This window comes from Alosa sapidissima, chromosome 19 (genome assembly GCF_018492685.1).
Source record: "Alosa sapidissima isolate fAloSap1 chromosome 19, fAloSap1.pri, whole genome shotgun sequence".
Classification (NCBI taxonomy): domain Eukaryota; kingdom Metazoa; phylum Chordata; class Actinopteri; order Clupeiformes; family Clupeidae; genus Alosa; species Alosa sapidissima.
Genome location: NC_055975.1, coordinates 6,357,886 through 6,381,391, shown reverse-complemented (window position 1 = coordinate 6,381,391; position 23,506 = coordinate 6,357,886). Strand labels below are relative to the sequence as shown.

Genomic DNA, 23,506 nt, shown 5'->3' with positions numbered 1-23,506 from the left:
CGTCCACGGCGTCAGCCAATAGAAATCCCTATGGTTTGGTACTAGACGTACAGGCTGAGCAAATTAATTTGCCGCCGCTAGGGTGTGTCTAGATTTCTAGGCTAACCCTAGGCTTCAATTAGGACACAATACCACATTCAAAGTGCAAGAACTGCTCCAGTGTAAACACATGCTTTCTCTACGCTGGTTCTGTTGCAGACAAACATTCATGTTGAAAAAAAAAAATACTTTAAAAGTATAAACTTTTAAAGCAAGTATTTCATATGTTCAGTGCCTTTTGATCTCAGTTAAGTTTGACAATTATTTTGTTAGGACTCAAAACTTAAGCTGGCTTGGAGTTTTCACTTGAATAAAAGAGGTTGTGCAATTATTATGCACAGCTGGTGAAATCAAACACATAAATTAGTAAGCCCCTTATTACTTTCTCAAGATTACTGCCACAACAGACTGTACATACCGTATGTCTCTAAAACCACTATCCCTTTCCATAATGTCCCTGTGTTAATGCACTGATTCAAAAAGAATGTAAGCCAAAGGTAAATCTACCGTGAAAGCAGGATCTGCAGCGTCATGGCTATCCTGCCACTCTGCCCTCTCCTGATAGATGCTCTCTGGTCAGCCCCGACCTGCGGGCCTGGTAGGGGAGAGGGGAGGGCCTGGGCTGGAGGCTTTGTCTCTGGTGACCTACATATCCAGCCGTGTGCACTAATGGGCATAAACAAGCAAGGGCCAGCAAACAACACCTCCAGCCTCTTCATTAGTGTTTCTGGGCAGCCACCTCTGCAATTGCTGCACATAGTTGCTAGCTCGGAGAGAGGGGGGGGCGAAGTCCACACCTACTGTACTCTGTCCAAACCTGGATCTGACTGTAACATGAGGCCAGCTTTTTTTTTCATAGGTTTTTATAGAATGGCTCAAGTTCAAATGGTCCTAATCTTGTGATCTACCTTGTGTAGGTAAACATCAAAGCCAGCCTGTTGTGTGGGGAATGAAATGTGCCCATAACATGTTGATGTTGGTTGTGCTTCTTTTAAGTACAGGCTGTGCCTGGGGAACTGGAATAATATGGGGGTTGTGCTGAACATGTTGAGAAATTATCAGCCTTTTTCCCACCTTAAAATGAACAAAGTAGAAGGTCAGCCAAGTCCAGACTGTCAGGCAAGTTCCGAGTCTTTCAGTTCATTCTTAGCTGGAAAATGACGTGTTCTGTCCAGCTGTGTAAAGTAGTCATCAGAGATGATGCTTTTTCTCAGAGGGGTCAGAGAAGGGGTCAGGCCACACCATCGGGATCTCGCAATCTTGCAGCCTCAAGGGATTAAGGGCTTTGCACTCTGACTATTCAGTGTTCCTCAGCAGAACACATGCGACTGGTCAGAGAGATTCGGCTGACCCCAGCACACACAACTGCACCACTCGTATGAGCAGATGCCACTGTAGGGCCCATTCACCTGGAGCCCTTTTTTCAGTTGAATCATTTGTATTCAATTTGCAACAAATCTGAGCAACTGTAATTGCTAGCCTCGTGCTCTCCTAACTGTTGCTATAGTATCAGGGTTCCTATGGTGAAGCTAATGTGCTATGAGGTTAGCTTAGCTTAGGCAAATGGGCCAACTCACCCACAGCGGGTGATTAGAAGTGAACTGACTCCGAGCCAAATCAGCCATTGTTCCCAGAAGGGCTATGTTGACCGTTGCTCGGCGAAATCACAAAGCAGCATTTTACTCCTAATTGATTGTGTCGACTTAACCCTTACTAGATCAGTTACAGAGCACTCTCTCCTCCCTCTGGCATTTACCCAGTACAAGACTCTGCTGGCCTCACAGAAGTGTTGCAATTAGTTCACTCTATTGCATAACTATTGAAATATTGTGCAACATTTTAACTTGAGCAGCCTGAAGGGGAACACATGCATTGTTAGGAGATATCGAAGTGAAACCTCATTGTGTTCCTGAGCAACATGTTATAGGTTTCCTAGGAAACCATTTGCTATTAGGCACCATTGCCATAGTAACTTTCTCTCAGATTTCTGATATTTCACACCTACGCGGCTCCATGAAAGTGTCCATTAATATTCTTCCATGCTAACACTGAATCACAGATTCTCATAAAATATTACACTTCAATGGTAAATGGGTTCAAGAAGGTCTTCATAATTATGTTATAGCTTCATTACAAATTAAACCTGTAGTGCTTAGTGTTCAGGCTACCATTTGGCTTGTAAAATGGGTTTAAAAAAAGTAATAATTCAGTTTCTTCTGTCTTGTCACTGTGGTAGGAATTGGATGTAGAAATGTGTCTTACTCTCCTAGGGCACCAGAGGGTTTCCGTGAGCAGTCTACTTGTGTGTCACAGCCTGCTTCTTGTGGGGACCAACTTGGGTGTGATCGTGGCTCTGTCTGTCCCTCGACTCCAGGGAATCCCCAAAGTCACAGGTGAGCACTGTCCTATAAAGCATGCTGATCCTGTGGATCCTGGATAATGACACCCTTTCCAATGAACTCCTTCCATCAAAACCCAACGCTGCCGCCTTCCAGCTGCCATGCAGCTTTAGGTGGGTCTGGAGGGGGTAATGTTGGTTTAGTAATTAGACAGGAAGACCAGGCCCAGACTGGTTTATTTTAGTAGCTGACCTTCTCTCACAGATATTGTATCCTGATAATTGGAGTGCTGGCTGAGAGCCTCATTCCGTGCTAAATGGCCTTTGTGATCAAAATGGGCGACTCCCTTGCGTTTGCTGTTGAAAGCAAGTCGTTTTACGCCCCTGCAACATCAATCAGTGGCTGAACAGACAAGGGGGTCTATAGCAATGCAAGGTACAGTGTGGCCCTAGGGTTAAGCAGTGCATATTTTGTCTGTCACAAAACTATTTGAGACTTTGGAGCTGCAAGTGGCATGTTAATGTTTCTCTAAGATGACCGAGCATCTGAAGTGAGCTGTAATTAGAATCCTTAAATTCCTCCTTCACCTCCAAAGTAGATCGAGACCACCATGAAATGTCTTACAAGATAATTGGGTTTATAATTTACTCTCACATTTTCAGGAAAGTTAAGCAAAAACATTTTAGTATTTGAGTCTCAACTAATGAACATTTTGTGTGTGTTTGTGTTTGTGTGCGTGTGTGTGTTTGTGTTTGTGTGAACATTTTGTGTTTGTGTTTGTGTGTGATGGGGTTTGTAAACACAGGCAGAGGCATGGTGTCTTTCCACGCTCACAACAGTCCAGTCAAATTTCTCACCATGGCAGCGGCAGTGTGCAACCTACCACAGGGCAGCCTCGCCGGCAGCCCACCCAGCCAGCCAGGGCCCCCCGAGGGGGAGAGGCTCCCCTGTTCGCCTGGCGCAGCCCCAAACTGCGTCCAGGACCAGCAAGGCATCTGCACAGGTGACACCAGTAGCCCCTCAGCCACCACTGAGGATGCTTTGTCCTGCGGCTCACTGGCCCTCTCCCAGGGGTCACTGGAGCACGGCCCGGAGGACGGCGCCATCTACGAACAGCTCAACGACCCGGCCTACACACAGAAGGGCAAGCGCAGCCAGAAGGTGGACGTGAGCTCTTTGCTCGTCGTCTCTGGAGGCTTGGGTCACCGCCGGGTGAACAGGAAGACCAAACAGTCGCGACATGAGGAAACCATGTCGACAATTATGGTGTGGCAGATCCCTCTGGCTAATGTGTGAGGAGGGGAAAAAGGAGGAGGACTACTTAGGGTAGTACAGGGTGGGCATCCACACCAGACTAAGACCCACAGTGCCCCACGGTTTATTCTTTATGAGCTCTTTGTTAGGGCCAGATATCAAAGAGGGGGTTGCTACCCTACTTGAATCCAGTCAGGTTCCTATGGAAACTCACTGATAGTTTGTTTGCTAGTGAACATATAGGCTCATAGTTGGGTCACATGATGAGGGAATACCGTTTAGAGATGAGTACATCACATTTAAGTGAATGAAGATTCCAATCTGAAGGGATTTTCAAAACAGTGTTAATTATAGGATAGGAGGGCCCAGACAAAAACTCTTTGGAACCACTTAGTCATGGCACCTGCAACATGGACTTCTGGTTATGAACACATAACCCACCTTTGTTTACTGAAACGTCTTTTCATAAAGCAAATTTACAAAAGAGGAATAACATGGCTAATATCCTGTTATGGACTGGATGTGTTTCTATTGCAACTATTGACTCCTTTTGTTTGTTTGTTTTTTTCTTCTGAGGGAGGAGTCTACTTTGCAGTCGTCGTTGGCTTAATATATGCAATTTGCATAGTATGAATTTTCCATCCTTCTATTGCTGTTTCTACAAGAAATCCAAGTAACACAATGTGTCAACTTCCTGATACAACTCTTGTCTTATCTTTTCTTACACTTCCCTGCAGACATGGATATGATTTCTTCTTTACTTCTTTACCAACATAAATATTTCGAGACCTGCTCCGTGTCTTAGGCCAACACATGCAGTAGTAGGAGGTAAACTACGCCCAGTGAATGGCCATGATGTTTTGACTGCAGTTCTGCTGATAGCCTCTGTAATAACTATGGAGTAATAACGATACGAGGGGGAAATACTGGCTGGCCAGGTTTCCATTGTGATTGTAGAATGAGATGGAGGTGTCATTTTGTTTTTGTCTTTTATATCAAAGAAGAGAAATTCATCAAACATCTAAATTAAGCTTGAGACTTAAAATATATTTAAGATAACCCAGAGCTTTATTCTGAACCATTGTACTGTGTATCCCTGATGTGTATATTAACATTTATGAAATGTTTTATCCATCTTTTTGGTGTATTTTCATATTTAGTGTTGTCATCAAATTATGCTTTTGTCTCAAATGATTAATTATTAAATATTGTACTAAAGATTTAACCATTTTTAGTCATGTGTTGAGTCGTGCCATTGTTTTTATGCATCCTAAAACATCAATCTTAGCATATCTCAGGATCTGGGGATATGAGACCATTTTAGACACATGGTCCCTGCTTCTCATTACTTTATCATTCATTTCCCCAGAGCCACAGCAGTACAAATTCAGGTCTTATATATTATCTCAGCTATATAAGTGCTCCAAACCATCGATAAACTATATAGTAGTATGCCTTGAACACATGCTGGAACAAGAACTCGCCTGAAGTGCCAAAGGATCTGGGTGATATGAGTGCTTAAGAATGGATTGCAAGCAGTTTTCAAGAAAGGACTGAGGTTTACAGGTTATCTCCCTATTCAGTCAACGTGCTGCAGCAAGATTAGGCACAAGTGCAAACAGACGCTGTGAATGCCACTGTTTGGTCAAAGGCAAAGTCTCTGTAAACTTCAAAACATGTCTTTTCTCAGGGACACCAGCAAACACAGCACTAGTCGTGGTATTTGTGAATCATGAATAGGCATGTTAATTTTAATCTGATCATTAATTCTGGCCTACCCATATCAGTAAAACTGATTTATTATACTTATTTAATATAATTTCTTCTGCAAATTCACATTCACTCTCTGCACGTCGGCTTCCGTCCTAGCTATAACGTAACTACTGAAAAGGGTGATAATTGCAGCCACTTTCCCCCATAATTCCATATCTCAAAACTAAAAACATAAATGACTGGTATGGCACAACGACATTCACCCCCAAGTACTATGCAGCTGGCAGCCTCACAAAGGAAATCCTGCTAACTGCAGTCAGAGCATCATCAGACAGAGAGATAGACATCCCTGAGTCAGGAGTTCTGTCATTCCAGCCTCCCTCGAGATCTGACTGGGGCTAGTAGAATTAGCGAAGTCTCATTCCCTTCATCTCCAGTCCATAGATCTATGACCTCAACCTCAGACCCACACCCCCTACCCCCTTCCTTTCACTGTGAATTCCCTTCTAGCAGGAATGCTGTGTAATCCCTGGCGTTGATAAATCTGTGATGTTCCTGTGATGGCCTGATAAGGCGCCTCTATTTTTACACCATGAAGGCCATGTGAAAATCCATTCAGTAGGCTATGTCAAGAACTGCAGCTGAAAGCCCTGACAGAAAATAACCACCTGCGAGTCACGACTGAACTCATCCCCATGACAAACCTTGCAACAAAACTTGGCTTAATTAACAGAAAATGTATCCAATTAGTAATTACCGCAGTTGCATAACTATTTATATTTTTTCACTCTATTGTAAGATCCACTTACTAATACAACTATTTATGAATGTCTGAGTCAATTGCTATTGCAAACATATTTTACACAAATATACTATATTGCACACGGATGTGCAAAAAAAATGGTCATGTCACATACCTCTCCCATTAGCTGTAGTCTACACAACCCTATGTAATACAATACTCCCTTTTTACAGTAATCACGAGGTTTTTCGGAGTGACATGGAATCAATCAGAAATTCCATGAGGGCGACATAAAAGACAGGCTGGGCTTTCCCTCCAGAAATCGGGAGGCCCATCGTCTGTCTCGGTATTCACTGCGTCGAGGAGCGACGTGTCTGCAGGAATGTCCATCTGCACCTCAAAGCGCGACTACGCATCGCAAGAACCTGGGTTGGTGTGTAGGGTTAACATAAAAGGGGGTGTGGTTTAGATCAATAACTAACCGAGTCTGCTGTACATTCAAAACACTGTCACGGCACTCACGCAGGTTATACATCGGATAACACCGTCGGAATATATTCTGAACAAATACTGGGAATTTCGACTGGCTTCTGGAGAGGAAAATACATGTGCGTGTTGCCATTATAAACGCGCATTTGTTAGCCCCGAGTGATACCAGACGGACTTCATACTGTTGCTCGTCTAGGCGCATCTATCAAAGGCAACGTGAGTTGGAGACAATAGTCAGTGCTGACCCATACCTGAAACCACACCGGACCGGAGGGTCATGACATACAGCGGACACCGTCAGAGCAGCGATGTGATGTGGTGGTGTGGAATTTAAAATAGCCAGTTTTAACTATCGACGGCTTAGCAAGGACTGAACTGCTTCTCTTAAAATCACTGAGTCCGTTTAGGGACTGCGACTACCTTACATAACAGGATTTTGCCAGAGACAAGGAATACCTTTGCTTCAGACTGTTTCGGATTATTCAGTGAGTATCTGACCTAACGATGTTATATTTCAAAATGTGCCATTAGGGATGCCTGTCGCACTGCATGATTGTGGCCCACGCCTTAACCTGTCATAAATTGCAAAGAAACAATAACGTTGCGCATTAGGTGAGCTGCACAATGGAGGGTTAATGTATAGCCTAATACTTTGCATAGCCTACTGCGCCCATATAATGGTGCAACCTGCAATGCATTGAAATGAAAAGAGCATAATATGCATCGTGGGCTAGGGATGCTCCTTTCTCTCATTGACATATAATCCTCCTGTCTCCGTCAGCAGAGACGTGCTGACTGAGCATGCTCCTTATGTCTATCCCACGGGAACGTGATTAACACACATAAAGGATTGCGCCGTTCGTCGGCAGTTGGAATATGACATGCTGATAGGGATGGGCTCTCACTTTGTATTGTGTCATATTCTTTGTCACTTGGATTGTATTATTTTCGATCCCGCGAAAACACAAAAAGAAAACCTTTTGTGCTAAGACGTTTAGGCTACGTGAAGGATATGGGATTCTAGGCAACACAAGGTTTAGACTTTGTTTTACTTAATAGCATTTATCTTGGAGCCGTACTTCGGGTTATCTTACTTTTTGTAAAGATGCATTTGGTTGCCCGGAATATAGGCTAATAGCGCCCCTCCGAGTTCCGTTATGTTTACTGATATGTCGTGTCCCTATGACATACAAAGGTGAAATATGGGTTGATGTTTCATAGTCAGTTAGTCAACCTGTAGAAAACTGTCAGTTATTTAGTGATTTTTGTGCATGCTGTGTGTTTAACTTCTGTAACTGTCAACATCAGCAGTTAATTGTTTTTTTTCCCCACTTAAAACAGGTTGACAGCCCCACAAGACTTAAAAGAACTTCAGTGATCTTATTGGACTTTTTGCATATTTGCATGAACTCCAGACTAAAGTGCTAACACAGTCAAACTGCTGCAAGGGAGGAAAAGTAAGATTTTTGTGGTCAGAGAAATGAAAAACTAGTCAATGGAGTCTTGGTTCTCTCAGCCATTAGACCCTATGCAGTGAGTCCACCTATCCTGAATCTGCTGCATATGAGGCATGCTTCCTCCATAAATGCCTGAGGTGGTTTCATATGTGTCAAAATGCAGAACGACTGTGTTTCTTCCAACATGTCGGCTCAAAGTCTGAACTTTGACCAAGGGAGTGTGAATGTCGCTTTGCAAGGCCCAAACACATTCACAGTGGAAGCTGACGTCATCTTTCATGCAGCAAGCCCTGACTCTCCTGGTACATCAATCAACTCTGTGGAAAAAAATCAAGGAGTTTCTGAAGCAGCATATGCAGCCTCTGACATGGAATTACTGCGAGACGAGCAAAGTCTGCATCAACAGTGGACAGAATGGGACACAAATGTGCCAGAGGATCAGATGGGGAGCTCAGTGATCGGTTTATTGGTGGGAGACTGTATGCTGGACGGCGGGTCCAGAGACAGTGGTTTTCAGGATCATGTCCAGCCACTGGACACATCTAAAGCACAAGAGCTCAACCCCGAGAGAGACCACCACAACTCTCTCCACAAAAACGGCATAAAGGAGGAGAGCAACGGCGCCAGGCCAAAGGTTCCCTGCAGCCTCGGACCCTGCTTCAAAAGTGAGACTAAAGACGAACTGGACAACTCCTCCCTGTTCGGAGCGGGCAATGCTGTGAGAAGTCACTGTCAGATGCAGAATGTCAGCTCTGTTCCAGAGGAGCCACTGTTGACATCACGTGACCTGGGCAATATGATTAACATGTCGCATCTCACGCAGAACAATAGTGTCCATGGACACCCAGAGCTGACCGAGGGAAGTACAGGAAATGTCAAAGGAGACCCTTCATCGAAGGAAAACCCTGACTTAGTCATTGAAGTGGGCGGGCAAAAGATCCAAGCACATAAATCGGTTTTAGCCGAGAAAAGTGACTATTTCAAGGCCCGTCTCTCCCGGGACATTCTTAAAGTGAAAGGCGTCAACTACAAGACTTTGACTACTTTGATAGACTATGTTTACACATCGCAAATGAATGTAACTAAGGACAATGTGGTGGATGTCATTACTGGAGCCAAGATCCTACAGATCCCTTGTGCCGTGCAAGCTGCGATGGATACAATGTCGCAACAGATCACCACAGAGAACTGCTACGAGATTTTAAGCATAGCTAAGAAGCAGAGACTGAGTGAGCTGAAGGAGACAGCCTACCGGTTCATGAGTGATCATTTCCTGCAAGTGCTGAAGGATCCTGCCGTCTATGGCCGTCTGACAGGGTCGGAGAGGGATCTCATCCTGAGGACGAGAATGGACGGTAAGAAGTCTCTTATGGTGGCCGAGATCAACGACGTCTTTGACCGTGTCAGCAGTCGTCCCCAGAGTCGGAATAACAGCCGCCCGCAGAGCCCTCTGTCCGTGGCCTCCTTCGAGGAAAATCACATGATCTATTATTACAGTGAGAGCACAAAAGACTGGCGGGCGCTGACTCTGATGCCCGAGGAAATAAACACAAAGGGCTGTGGAATTTGCACAATGTACAACTACCTTTTCGTGGCTGGGGGTATCAAGGGCTACGGTGACAAAGGCAAAGTCTCTGACAAAGTGTTCTGTTACAACCCTATCACCGACCGCTGGAGTGAGGTGCGTCCCATGAACCAAGCACGCTCACAGCTCAAGCTGGTATCTGTGGATGGCTACCTGTACGCTATTGGTGGCGAGTGCTTATTCACTGTGGAGAAATATGACCCCCGGATGGACAGGTGGACCACTGTGGCGCCTCTTCCCAAAGGAGCCTTTGCCGTAGCCCACGAGGCCACCACCTGCAATGGAGAGCTGTATGTATCCGGAGGCTCTCTGTTCTACCGCCTCCTGAGGTATGACCCCAAAAGGGACGAATGGCAAGAATGCCCTTACAACAACAGTAGGAAGCGCTCCACCGACATGGTGGCACTCAAGAGCTTCATCTACAGGTTTGACATCAACAGGGAGCAAGGGGTGAACGTCTTCAAGTACAACACCATTGTGAAGATGTGGCACGACTGCTCCTCTCTCCAGCAGAGCAGCCCCCAGCCCTTCAGGTGTGCTGTCATTGGTAACTGCATCTACTGTGTCAACAAGTCCCAGACTCTGCAGTTTGTGGTGGAGGAGGAAAATGCACAATTTGTGGAGGAACCGCTGAAGGCACCAATCGAGGCAAAGGGCATATTGTTTCCATTCATCTTGAGTTTGCCCGAGCGGGGGAAAGAAACATGTAATTAGACCATTTCTCTTCCACATCTCACAACTGACAAAAAACTGGAATGGAGAAAAAGCATGATTAAATCATTTAAGCTTTACTTTTCGTGGAGTTTGACATGCCCGGTTTAACTGCTCGAAAATAGAATGTCTCTTTGCATGGTGGGAGGAAAATGTTTTACAAGGGCGCCTTAAAAGGACAATGTTTTGTAACAAAGTCAAGAAGCAACATCACTTACATAATCCTTTTACTATTTTCTTTTCCTGTGTACTGTCTGTTTTGTGCACTTGGGTGATTTTTGTGATTGTTGTTAAAAATAGATGTTTTGAGAACATTTAAGTATTGCTAATGGCAAGAAACCTGAAGTCGTTGCCCATTGTTGAAAATAGCACATCAAAACTACAAAGCCTATCCATTGTGCAAATACAGGTCCTATGCAAATTGTAGTTTGGGGTTGTAATCCCAGATAAATCTGGTCAAACTCAACAAATTGCTTCTTTGGTCCTCCAGCTGTCTGTTTGATGTTACCACTAACAAAAAGTCCTGGCTCTGTAAATGGGCAACAACACAGTGGCTCAAACAGAGCTGTAAACAATCCCAGCCAATTAACGCAGTGCTTCAGGAGCATGGAAGGGATGGGGGTCATTTGATTGGCTGTTGCACTCAAATGTCAACAACTTTTCGTGCAACTGAGTCACAGACTGCACCTTTAACTGTTTAGGTGTATGAGCAGCTACAGTACATCAAAGCCCTCTTCAAATAAAAGACAATTACTATTATATTAGAAGTAAGTATGATTTTACTATAATGGACAATAAATACTATTTGGAGAGGAAATCTATGGAAGTATTACCACACATATTGATTTCAACAAAAAGGCATACCTGAACTTATTCTCAGTTGATAAAATATTTCAAAAATAGTAAATATGCTAGTTGTGAGCACAATGTGTGCATTGACTGTGGACAGGTATAATTCAGAAGTGACAATGATAAGTAATTTGAATAATATGTAGTCAAAGGGATCATCATTCCTGGCTCCTTTAAGTGTAATCTCAAAACATTGCCAAAGACAATTTAAATATGGAGGGTTTTGCTAACATCAGGTGGCTTTTGAGTAGAGTCAGTCTAAGGCACATTTGGAAAATTCCTTCAAGGTGAGTGCACTCAGTATTCTGACAGTGACGCAGGCAAACAAGCGAAACACTATTCCATCTCCATACATATGACACTGTCTAAGCAATAACACAGCTCTAATCAGGTTGGTACCACTTGCTGCTATTGTGCGGAGCAGAACAGACCCCGATGGTGGTGGCAGTGTGTTGCTATAGGAACTGTGAGAGCATGGTCAACCGCTAGACAGAGGGGCTTTTATATGAAGAATGTGAACTGGGCTAGCACATGGTCTGCTTTTTTCTGTCAATGTACGGCGACTGTTGAACTCTCCCTGCCTTTGTCAAATTAAGAGACACTTCCCCAGTCTGGAATAGGATCTCTGGGCACTAAGATTTATCTTTTTTTTTTGTTTCCGTTATTTAGCAGTCAGTAATAACAGAATGTTTACTGTACTTTTGACCTACAACCTCCACACAAACTGGAATCGTTATGATAGACTTTAGTTCTAAATGCATCTGATAGATTTTATCAATAGAGTATCGACGGCACTTTCCACTACCCTTCTGACAGATTTTGTATTGTGTTTGTATGCCAAATCCCTTTGAACTTGTTGCACTTACAGAATGGAATACCATTAGCAGTCAACTGTCTCCCCTTCCTATGAGTTGTTTGTTTTGTAATATTAATAAGACTTCGATGATGTCTTCAGAGCAACTGAAGCACAGAGGGACAAGATAGAAGTCTCGAAAAAAGCCGTTTTGCATTGACGATATGGATGTGGTTTGCTAAATGTATTTGTTTGGTATGTTGCTGGCTGGCTGGCTTCATTATATTACAAGACTATTAAGAGGAATGAATTTAGGTGTGCTGTTGAAGTGAATGGCTTGACAAGGTTTTCATTTTGTGGTCCAAGGCTTTCTAACAAACTAATGTTACTCTAATAGCTAAACGAACCATTTCAATGATAAATCAGAACAGAGAATAAAATATTCAAAATGAAGGTTTCCACTTTGAATTATTGAAAATAAGACCATTTATTTCCCCCCATTTTTTAAAAAACATTAATACAGCACAGTATTACCAAGTATGACACTGTGTTAGTTGAAGAACATTTAATTGTCACTTGTATGTATGTATGTATGTATGTATGTATATAACTATCCAAGGCAAATACTTAGTCTTTGGCATGAAATATATTAAATTCTGTGCTAGTCCCCTGAACAGAAGGCTAATGTTCCTGACAGTAGATACTGACACCAAAACTGATGTGTTTAACATACTGTTACTACTAATTGCCATGTTCAGCTATATTGGAAAGTGCACCCTGTTGTCTGTCCTCCTTGGTAACCCTAAAGAAGGCTGCTAAGACAACTCAGTGACCAGTTAGATAGATCACAGTTATACCATGGGTGCTACTGTCCTATTGTCCCTGAATAATTAATTTATTAACTATATATATATTATTACATATAATATTAAGTGTCAAATTCCTAAATATTATATATAATATTTTGTTTATCTATTTTACATCCACAAGCGTTTTTTTTCTTCTGTTTTGTACAGGGTCAAACACATTTAAAGGGACACCAGGCAAGCCTGATGCTTTTTCTCTACGAAACTCCCCCTCGCTCGGTCTGAAGCTCTTTTCCTTTTCTTTGCGTCTTCCGTCAAGGGTTTTCACTGCTTCTTCGCCGGCTCTGCCATTATACACACGTTTGCAACAATCTCTAGCGTTTCGTTAGCCTGCCTCTGTGCTGTAAACTGATCCTGCTTCGGTCGGCGGGTAGGATACACCGAACTTGCAAGTGGGATATTCTTCCTACAGGCAGTAGGGGCGGGCGAGAGCCTTCATTCGCCCCGTAATGAGTCATTTAACCATATACCAACTTACGAAGATGATTAATTAACACGAAAACGTTGCCTGGTGTTCCTTTAAATGTAACTTAACTGAGGATTTCACAAGGCCAAGTCTGTTGTACAACATTTTTCAATCATTAACAACAGACATAATGTAAATTCAGTGTAAATGGTTGTTTTAAATTTAGTTCTACATTATTACTTCAAATGTCTAAATCATACTGCATATATTCGGATAATTTATTTCAGATCAAATTTAGGATGTAATCTCCATTACACCTCAGTACTTTACACTCCCAGAAAGTAAATACTGTCACCTAGTGGACATTGCTGGTACTGTCTTTTTAAATAAGGATATAATAACAGCTACATTACTGCTATTTTTTTCTGACACAAAAATAACTTTTTTCATTCAAATAATTTAATCGCACACATGCTATTACCAGGCCTTTTTTCTAGCAGGTGTCCTATATTTGAGTCTCCTCAGGGGCATCTGACAAAGATGGTCCCGAATCACTCAGTTCTGGACAGCGAAACTTGGTCCTGGACAAGTAGTTCACATAAGTAGAAGCTGGTGGATCACCCTAAAAGACAAAAACATGTTTCCTAACTAAAACTTTCCTATGATGGAATAGTTCTATAAAGCAATGGATAAAACCAGGCAAATTCCAGGATATGTTCATTTGATCTTACCACTGTGAAAGGGAGAATATCCTCAGTCCACTCCTTGATCTCGTTGTTTTGATCAATGGTGACATTGATGATGCTCTTACGTGTCTGTCTAGATCGCTGGGCACATGGTATGATAGCTAAAACAAAGCATGCTGCAACATTCAGAGCACCCGCCACTATGAAGCCCAGGTTGTAACTCCCAGTCATGTCATTCATCCAGCCTAGCAGACAAGAGTTCAGTCAGTTATCAGCTATGAAGCCACTCTAAAGACAACCCAGATAATATTCTAGTCCATTTAATCAAATTAGAATTACAGTATGCTAAATAACACTTATATTTTACCAGCAAAAGGTGGTCCAAAGCAGCTGACAGCATTAACAGTAAGCATGAACCCCCAGGCAACAGGCATGCGCTCAGCTCCCATAAGGTCAAAGGTTAGCACAGGGAGCAGGATGTAATTTCCAGCATCCGCGATACCCAGCAGAAAACCAAAGCCAATGAGAGCAGCGTAAGATTTAAGAAGGGGGATGAGCAGGTATAAGAGGCCTGCAAAAAGACACAAAGACTCATCCATATGTTCTGCAAGACGTATGGCTATGGCTGATGCATTTCCCATGGATCTGGCCTAAAATAAATTCAAGATATATGTATAAGAAGCTACCAAATATCTACTGTATGTATGCAAGAATAAATCTAAACTGATTTTCCCTCTCAAAGAAAAGATAATCTACATACTATTACAACTATTAAATCTGAGCAATTTGAGCATGGGCTATCTATAACATTTGTGCTAGCCTGTGGCTGAACCCACCTACAAAAAACACAGATGCCTGATTAAAGTAGAGGCGGTTGATCTTCTCTGAGTCACAGATTCTGCCAAAGATGATGCGACTGATCATGCTACTCAGGCCCAACACCAGCATGATGTTCGTGGCTTGGTCCACCGGTATGTCTAGCTGCACGGCGTGCCTGATCTGTAACAGGAGATGTCCAGAGATACAAGGCTCACAGTGGGGAAGAGACAGACACACACATGCATGATATTTCAGATAGACTTAGCAGACACTCACCAGATGCACGTAAGGAATGAAAAATCCAAATTTACACAGCCCATTAGCCACTACCCAGATGAGGAAGACGGTGTCTTTCCACAAACCAAGATCAACTACAAATTTCTTTAAAGGTGAGGTTTTCAAATTATCAGCAACACTTCTTTTGTAACCTGCAATAGGAATACAAATGCAAATGCATATGCAAGACTGAATATTATCAGGACTGACCCCTAAATAAGCAGTTAGTATATTACGGATGTTTTTTATGGGTTTATCTATTGAATCTGCATGAGAGGCCATGCAGTGTAGGGAATCCCAGAGACTTTCTAATGAGAAGACACAGCACTCAAAAAATCCTCCATAGAAAGGCATGGGGTTAGTTTGTAACGCCAATATGGCAGTTGTCTACACCAGTGGTTCTTAAACTTTATGTCTGGCGACCCCCCAAAAAACATTGGCCAAGTCCCGCGACCCCCTTCTCTCCAACCGGCAAAAACTATGTGTTCTCTAGGCTATGTAGATAGATAGATAGATATAGATAGATAGATAGATAGATAGATAGATAGATAAATACTTTATTGATCCCTAGGGGAAATTCAAGGTCACAGTAGCATACAGACAACATACACACACACATTCACTAACAGCAGAAAAAGTAATTAACAGTATATAATATAAAAAAACACAACTAAGCAATAATAACTGTAGAAGATAAAGAATATACTAAATATACTAAAATACAAATTATACTAAATAAAACTTAATCTAAATCAATTCCAAAAAACAGTATCCACATAGTGGATGATTAATCAATCAGGTGCGCTTGCAATGACTGAAGCAGGGACTGAGCCTGTGGTCCTCTGTGCAACACCAAAGGTACTATCAATAGCAGCCTTTAACAATCTGATTAATAATTTTCCAATGGATAACTAGCAGTCACTCAATGTATAACTGGCGATCCTGTGGCAAAAGAAGGCTGCATTGTGTTCTGTCACTGGTAAACTAAAGAGATGTGTGTACAGAGCATCCACTTTCAGAGGAACATTATGGAAACACTGTATACTATAATGTACACTAAACTTCCTTGTATCCTTGTATACTGTAAATTGTATGCCTACATATAGGGCTGAATATCCCAGTTCTTAAACATGTTTGTCTAAAAATGTTTAGAAAAATCATTTTGCGACCCCTCCCATATTTTTGGCGACCCCCCTGGGGGTCCAGACCCCTAGTTTAAGAAGCACTGGTCTACACATATCCTGCCCCTTCCACGGCCAAAAGTCGACATACAGTATGAATACATTGTGGCAATCGTGATGTATTGTGAATACATTGTACAAATTGTGAGCGCCTTGCCTAAAAGGACTTTGGGCAGCCTCTGTAGCATATGAATGTGAGGGGTGGGGTACCTTTTGGATTGAGGGGCAGGTAGGTGAAGCCTGCCATAATGCACAGGATCATGAGAGTGGAGAAGACCCGCAGGCTCCGTCTCCAGCCCAACGTGTTGATGAGGTACTGATGGAGACGGGTCTGGACCAGAGCACCTGCTGCACCCCCAGACATCACTATCCCAGTGGCCAGAGCTCGATTGGTCGTGAAGTACTGGCTTATCATGATCATGCCTGCCATGCATCAAGGAAAGTGGCATAGCACATGTAGATGGACAGCTGCTCCAGATAACACTATAATATCTGTCACTTATCTGTACAATCTCAGTGTTAAAGAAAACATTAACAATGTTGTTGGCATCATAACCACTGCAAAGATTTGTTCAAAACTGTTCCATTCAAGTAGCTCTGCAATCCCTCTAGATAGAATCTGTTGCGAGATTAGGCCAGCTTCTTATTTCATTGCATTGTATTCAAAGAATAAATTGTGATTTATGCAAAACCTGGAGTGAAAGCGAAGCTTGAACCCACTCCTGTGAGAAAGCCATGCGTGAAGAACAGGACACCCAGGGAAGAGGCATAAGAAGAGCATATGATGGAGATCATGATGATAATGGATCCAATAATGGAGATTTCTCTGGCACCATACTTCACAGTTAGCTTCCCTGATAATGGGCCACAGATCATGATGAAACCATAGCTGATAGATCCGACCCAGGCTGGAAGACAAGTCAATGTGAATACATTTCAGGATTTCCCCCCCTTTTATATTAGCTTTTACATTAATGTTTCACCATACATAGTGCATTCGCAACAGTTCTTTTTAATCTGATCCACATGATATTTCAGCTTGCTAAGTAATCTTTGTGTAGGCCTACAGTGTGTTTGTCTTCTTAGGACAAAGGTTAACAGTAGCCTACAGGCCTACTACCCCCAAAAGTTGTTGTCTAATGAGATCTTTTTGAGATGAGATAGCGAAGCCTACATTAATATGTCCTCAACAGGTGGCCATTATGGTATTTTCCTCTCATTTGGCCTACAAAGCTGCCAGTCTACACTAGCCTACATGGAATCTTATCTAACGTAGGCCCTAGCCTATACTGTCCTCTTACCTGTCTTTTGGCTCGTCTCTCCAAATGTGTCAAGAAGACTGATAAGGTACACTCCAAATGAGTTATGATAGCCCAAGACCAACACGTTATATAGAAAAGATGAAAATACAATCACCCAACCCCAGCCACCATCTGGAGGAGGTCTGATGACAGGTGTGCTGCTGGCTGGTGGTGCGGGTTCTCCATCAGAATAAAAACGTCTGAATGGAATAGCACTCCGAAAAAGCTGCATTATGAATAATTTCTATGAAGTAAATTAATTAATTACTAACTCAGCCAAAAACATGAGGATAGAAAAGTTGTGATCATCTGGGCTAATCAACTGGATGGTTAACGTTAGGCGTACAAACACCTGGGCAGCATCTTAGACCAGTACTGAAGTACCTCGCCCAACACCGTAATCATATGTGTTCATTAACTAGCACAGTTCAGCAAGACACGTTGGCAAGTTTGTTTAAAAGCTATTTCCAATTCATATCATCAACTTGCACCCCTTTTCCGATAACGTTAGACAACCTTGTCAATGTGGCTAGTCTAAGTTGATTAGCAATCATGACGTTCGATGTTGCCACCATGGATTCTCGAATCTCTGGTTGCCACAGTGACAAAATCATGAACGTTGTTACTTTCGCATGTCCACACAACAGTTATTTTTTCCTCTTTCTTCTCTCTTTTTTGTTGTTGCAATTTGTGTCAAGTTTAAGAAAATACAACTTGTGTTATTGTTGTAAAAATTAATTTGACCGTCAAATGTAAGATAAACCATTAGTTCCAATGAACCATAAACCTAGTCTTTCACATGGCAGGCTACGTTAACCTAGGACAGAGGACATACTGGGGTAGGATGGGGGAAAATATCATTGCTGTAAAACAGAATGTGTTGAATGTTTTCCTAGTTTTGAGTTATGAAGTATTCCTTATGTAAAGTGGGGGCCAGCTGTGCCATGCCAGTGGTGGAGCAAAATACCCCTACCCTGACAGAGCAATTTATACATTAACTGCAAAATCAAAAGACAATCAGTTTTTAGGCCTAAAGACAAAATATCAGTAAGTAAATATTAATATTTTCTATAAATATGTAATAAATGTGATGTGTTTAAATGGATTCTGTATTACAGGGCTTAATGTTATCAGGCATTGTTCTGGAATTCAGGGATGTGCCAGGCTGTGTAAGATTTGAAGTAGATAATTATTTAATACGCCATTGAAATTTATGATGGCTTTTCATTAAAGTAACAGATAATGCAAAAATTGCAGGTTAAATCTAATTTCAATATAAAATAATACAAAAAATAAAAAAATAACACAAGAAACTAACTCAAATGGACAAGAGGAAATGCACTAAAGTACTTATAAAAGCATTTATTGGCATATTTACATCACTGATTTACCTATACAAAACGTTGAAGCAATGTTGAAAACTAACAAAGAACTACCGTTTAATTCAGATGTTCACATATCCAACAATTACAATTAAAGTCACATAAACACTCATACACAGCTATTACACATACTCCCCACAGTCCGAGATAATGATTTTCTGTTTGGTCTTGCCATCTTTTGATCCTTGCGCCTGTAGATTTTTTAAAAAGACACTTTCAATTATCATAATTCATAACAATGAAATAATTACAAACACAAAAACAATGAAATCTAAAAGGCTTTAACACAATTTTTTACATAGATCTATGTCACAGAGTACTGTTGGTACGAAAAAAAAACAAGTTGCTGTAGCCAGGCAGCTACAGTGTTACACTCTGGGGGCATGATTTTAAAGATGCCCCCAGAGTGTAGCACTGTAGATGTCTAGCTTTTTTCCCTTCATTTTTCATACAGACAGTACTCGGTGAGCTTTAGAAACAGAGATCTATGTGAAAAATCACCAAAGTTCTTTAACAAAATAAGTCATTTTGAATTAAGAATCATCAATATCATCTTTTTTCAATCACGCTGAAATAGGAACTTTAGGCTTTAATAACAGCTTACAATAACAGCCCTCATTTGTACTCCACATATTTTATGGAATCACTCCCACTCACCTCAATAGCGCGCACCACATCCATACCCTCGATCAACTCGCCAAACACCACATGCTTGCCGTCAAGCCAATCTGTTTTGTCTAAAGTGACGAAGAACTGAGAGCCATTGCTATTAGGCCCAGAGTTGGCCATGGACAACTGCCCTGTATATGTAAAAATATGAAGAAAAGATTAATCAGAAAGTACAACAATCAAATCCACTAATTATCCAGTTATTCCTACAGTTGTATGCAAAAGGTAGGGCTTCCCTGTGCTGTTTTTTTTTTTTAAGTGAATAGAAATGCAGTAAAAAATGCTTTTCTTCAAATAGTAATGCTTGCTGGATTGGGGCTGGCTGTAAGGTACAATAAAAAATATGATCACCAGCATGGCACTGTTACAGAGCACCTAGTCAAACAGTCAACTAATGAAAAACTTTTCAACTGGTAAAAATCAGTGGTCATGAAACCCCTAGCAGCGAAAGGGTTTTTAATTTTAAATTATACACACATTTTAACTGTAGGATGCCAAAACATTTGCACATGCCACAATTGTTATATCAGAATTTAGTAACTTGGCAGATATTGCAGCTGGCCAATGTTCTTATACATAGCTAAGAGTCTTGAATTTTCTCCTGCCTACCGACACCTAGCATTGACAGACTTGGTTGGATATACAATAAATGAGTCTTACCTGGGGCAGTATGTTTGAGCACAAAGTTCTCGTCATCAAACTTGCGTCCATAGATAGACTTGCCTCCAGTGCCATTGTGGTTAGTGAAATCTCCCCCCTGGCACATGAACTGTGGTATGACTCGGTGAAAACTGCTACCTTTGAAACCAAAGCCCTTTTCATGGGTGCAGAGGCAGCGGAAGTTTTCTGTCAAGGTAAAATCATGTGGCGATGGGTTACTGACTGGTCAGAAAAACAAAATATTTCCCTGGCAAATTGCGATGTACCCGAGTTATTATATCCCTTGACATATGGTGTGTACCTCTAAACAAAACGTAATGGTACTGAAACTGTTTTGTGTGAGAGCCATGTTGATTCGAATTCCATCACAGCATATGAGATAAGGACCATAATAAATTGTGTCCATAAGGATTAATACATGAAAATAATAGATGATTGATTACCTTGATTAAGCTTTGATGCATTAGCAAAACAAGAGTGTCAGAGAACTGTGTTGTGGACAGTCGTGACAAAGATAATCATGAAATTAGGAGCAATACACATTTTAAGTTCCATTGCATCAGTATCATGCACACTAGCTGTGGTAGGACCAAAAATAGGAAAATGAGTACACATAAATAATGCACAAAACGTATTAATGACCTGCTGTCATGGGAACAATATCTGATCGCAACATGAAGCGCATTCTTCCGGCTGGTTTGTTTCCTATCTTGACGTCCATGTAGACCTGAGGGTTGCTCCTTCCCTTTTTGGCTGGAGGTTCACCCTAAAAAGTACAGAGGATAGATTTTAAAATGTGAGCATTTAACTTAAACTAAAGCAGTATCACGAAGTTTGTCTAAAACTAGTACGCTACCTTACTAGTACCTAGTGATCTAAAAAGCATGCAAAAAATGGCAAACACCAACAGCCAAAGATAAAAGCACAACAAGATGCTAACTGGCTTCTTTTAGGCTATATTGTTGGTGATGCCATTTTATGAACGCTTTTCTTACATGTTTCAACCCCAACAACAAAACTACACAGTGCATAGGCTGGAAGGGTAGTGAGAATGACCGGTGTGTTTATCGTACCTTCACATGACCACACATACCATCAACAATTATTTCAAATTAATAAGTAAAAGTAGTGGCTCATAAAACATACCCAAGACATTTTCTTTACCAAACTCCATAAATTGCAATAGAGTTTTATATGGAGAATGCCTGAGTTAGTAACACAACTGAATATTACTGTCTGTGACCATCAAGCAAATACAAAAGTGATGAACAACAGCATCTTACTTCCTGTGTTGTTGTATTGGCTGGTTCTCCACTTGCTGATACTGCCTCTTCACCCTCTTCTGTAGTTTTGCCTGAAAATTTCTTCAACCAGTCGTCATCGGACCAAACTGAAAATACAGACACAATATAAACAAACTCAATTTACCAATACATGACCTGGCAAAATACTGTTCAGTACTTACTACTGGCAAGTGTAATATGGCATTCCAATGCACACAGAAAAGAAAGACTTGTAATGTAGAAAATAAGGAATAAAAACCCAATAAAAAACACATTTTACACATACATTTGACCACTAGGAAGGAACGAGTTAGCAACCTCTAGTGCAAACACGCTTTCTCCAGAACTAGTAACTGAAAAAAAATAATAATAAAATGCCTACCTGGACGAGAGGAACCCTCTTTAATCCTCATGGGTTTGGCGATGTTTACTCTGATGGTCCTGCCAAACAGCTCGGATTCATTCTGCAAATAACAAAGCCATGAGGTACATATAGATCTGTAGACTGGACCTGTCCAGTCAGTGTCAGAGACAGACTGTTAAAATTGCAAGTTTTGCATTTGTGTATAGTCCTGTACATTCAATAAGAGGGGAGATTAGAAGCGTTATTAAACTCACCATGTTATCAATTGCGGCAGCAGCATCCTGCAATGACAGAGTGCGGAAACTTAATTCACTGATTGTATGACCGTTAGACAACTTTAATCCTTAATTTAGTCTTCATCTAGGGAAATCCAGTGAAAGTGCTTCTTGAAAGTGCTTTGTCAACACCGTACCGACAGTCATGCTAATAAAGCAACATTGAATTGACTGATAAACACTAGATGGCGTTCTGTACCACTACTAAACTTTGGCTCGCTTCAAACATGAACAAAAATCAAAAATGATTTCAACAAGTTGAACAAAACGCAAACTCTCATCCAGAAGAGGGAAGTACAGCATCATTCGATTGCAGGAAATCAGGGAGTTTGAAACAATGTAGACCTACAAAAACAACCCACCTCTGCAAGCTCGAATTCAATGAAGGCGAATCCTCTGTGTTTTTCTGGAGAAGAAAAAGACATGCAACATTAACCACTGACTGACAGTTCCATGGGGGGAATATTTACAAGTAGGCTGGACCGAGCAGTTAATTTACCTGTTTCATAATCCAATGGAATTTGAATGTCTGTAATATCACCGAATGGAATGAATGCCGCGTGTAAAACTTTCTCATCCACTTCCTCCGCAAGCCCACCTAGTCAAGAAAAGACAGCAGTCGAACGTAATGTTGTGAAAGAGTATGGTCTTATAAATAATTATGTGGACCTAACGTTAAGAGGCTCTAACGTTAAACATACGTGACCGAGTTATCGTTAGATTCTACCTTGCAAACAGGGCGTAGCTTATTTCGGCAACAGAACAAACGTTAACGCTATTTTTTAGTCTCCCGACCCTTTTGTTGTATAATGTTTTTTGAGCAATTAATAACCCAATATCAAAGTTACTACTATTCTGTTTTACTCACCAACATAGAGTACACGCTTGGCCGCCGCCATGATTTTTTAAACTTTAACCTTTCACCCCCTCTAGTTCGTGATTTTTTTGTTTTTCTGCAATTGATGGAATGGATTTTTATTGCCACCTAGTGGAATGGAGTTCAAACCTCCAACAGACATAGGTCAGTCCTCCTGGTGGGGCTTCTGGTGTAGGGCGAGTGGAACCACATAGCTGCTAGGGATTAGGACAGTGGGCCAGATTTGTTGGAATGAGACCTCATGGGGGCCGTCATTTTCATGGTCATTTTCATTTTTCTGCATTGGTATCAGAGTGTTGTTAAATTATATACTCCTTTACTATACCCACTCATGAGCAAACAAGTACAAATCATTTACTCGTCATATCCTGCTCTTTCTCTCTTGAAAAACCCTATTTTCATGTCAGTTTTTTGGCCTCTTTATCAAACTTGGGGGCCGTATGAAACCTGCTGGCGGGCCTGATCTGTCCCCCGGGCCTTATGTTTGACA

At 41.5% G+C, this 23,506-nt stretch overlaps 4 protein-coding genes across 7 annotated transcripts in view; 2 read left to right on the top strand and 2 right to left on the bottom strand.

The window, feature by feature from the left end:
* arhgef10 (Rho guanine nucleotide exchange factor (GEF) 10) overlaps nucleotides 1-4,857 on the top strand; it is a 54,444-nt gene extending 49,587 nt beyond the window's left edge. For all 3 annotated transcript variants that reach the window (XM_042072029.1, XM_042072028.1, XM_042072027.1), the window contains 2 exons: nucleotides 2,310-2,432; nucleotides 3,184-4,857. In XM_042072029.1, the coding sequence (XP_041927963.1) occupies nucleotides 2,310-2,432; nucleotides 3,184-3,674 (614 nt within the window). In that variant the 3' untranslated portion in view covers nucleotides 3,675-4,857. The remainder of the gene's footprint in view (nucleotides 1-2,309; nucleotides 2,433-3,183) is intronic.
* A 1,629-nt stretch (nucleotides 4,858-6,486) lies between these two features.
* Nucleotides 6,487-12,424, top strand: LOC121693509 (kelch repeat and BTB domain-containing protein 11). Of its 2 annotated transcripts, none has more exons than XM_042072967.1 (2): nucleotides 6,487-7,061; nucleotides 7,918-12,424. In XM_042072967.1, exon 2 carries the CDS (start codon nucleotides 8,191-8,193, stop codon nucleotides 10,330-10,332), a length of 2,142 nt encoding a protein of 713 aa, XP_041928901.1. In that variant the 5' UTR covers nucleotides 6,487-7,061; nucleotides 7,918-8,190; the 3' UTR covers nucleotides 10,333-12,424. The 2 variants fall into 2 exon arrangements, with proteins under 2 accessions (XP_041928901.1, XP_041928902.1); XM_042072968.1 differs by lacking the exon at nucleotides 6,487-7,061 and adding an exon at nucleotides 7,512-7,610.
* Nucleotides 12,425-13,545: 1,121 nt separating this feature from the next.
* Nucleotides 13,546-18,088, bottom strand: LOC121693785 (monocarboxylate transporter 10-like). The gene is made up of 8 exons (XM_042073464.1): nucleotides 17,507-18,088; nucleotides 16,898-17,113; nucleotides 16,416-16,628; nucleotides 15,025-15,176; nucleotides 14,766-14,928; nucleotides 14,297-14,500; nucleotides 13,975-14,174; nucleotides 13,546-13,865 (listed from the first exon to the last, which is right to left on the bottom strand). The coding sequence occupies exons 1-8, from the start codon at nucleotides 17,736-17,738 to the stop codon at nucleotides 13,749-13,751; spliced, it is 1,497 nt and encodes a 498-aa protein (XP_041929398.1). The 5' UTR covers nucleotides 17,739-18,088; the 3' UTR covers nucleotides 13,546-13,748.
* A 765-nt stretch (nucleotides 18,089-18,853) lies between these two features.
* On the bottom strand, nucleotides 18,854-23,111 carry ppie (peptidylprolyl isomerase E (cyclophilin E)). The gene is made up of 10 exons (XM_042073090.1): nucleotides 23,008-23,111; nucleotides 22,639-22,737; nucleotides 22,502-22,545; nucleotides 22,119-22,145; nucleotides 21,883-21,964; nucleotides 21,501-21,607; nucleotides 20,860-20,983; nucleotides 20,218-20,403; nucleotides 19,546-19,688; nucleotides 18,854-19,079 (listed from the first exon to the last, which is right to left on the bottom strand). The coding sequence occupies exons 1-10, from the start codon at nucleotides 23,036-23,038 to the stop codon at nucleotides 19,011-19,013; spliced, it is 912 nt and encodes a 303-aa protein (XP_041929024.1). The 5' UTR covers nucleotides 23,039-23,111; the 3' UTR covers nucleotides 18,854-19,010.
* Nucleotides 23,112-23,506: the final 395 nt, after the last annotated feature.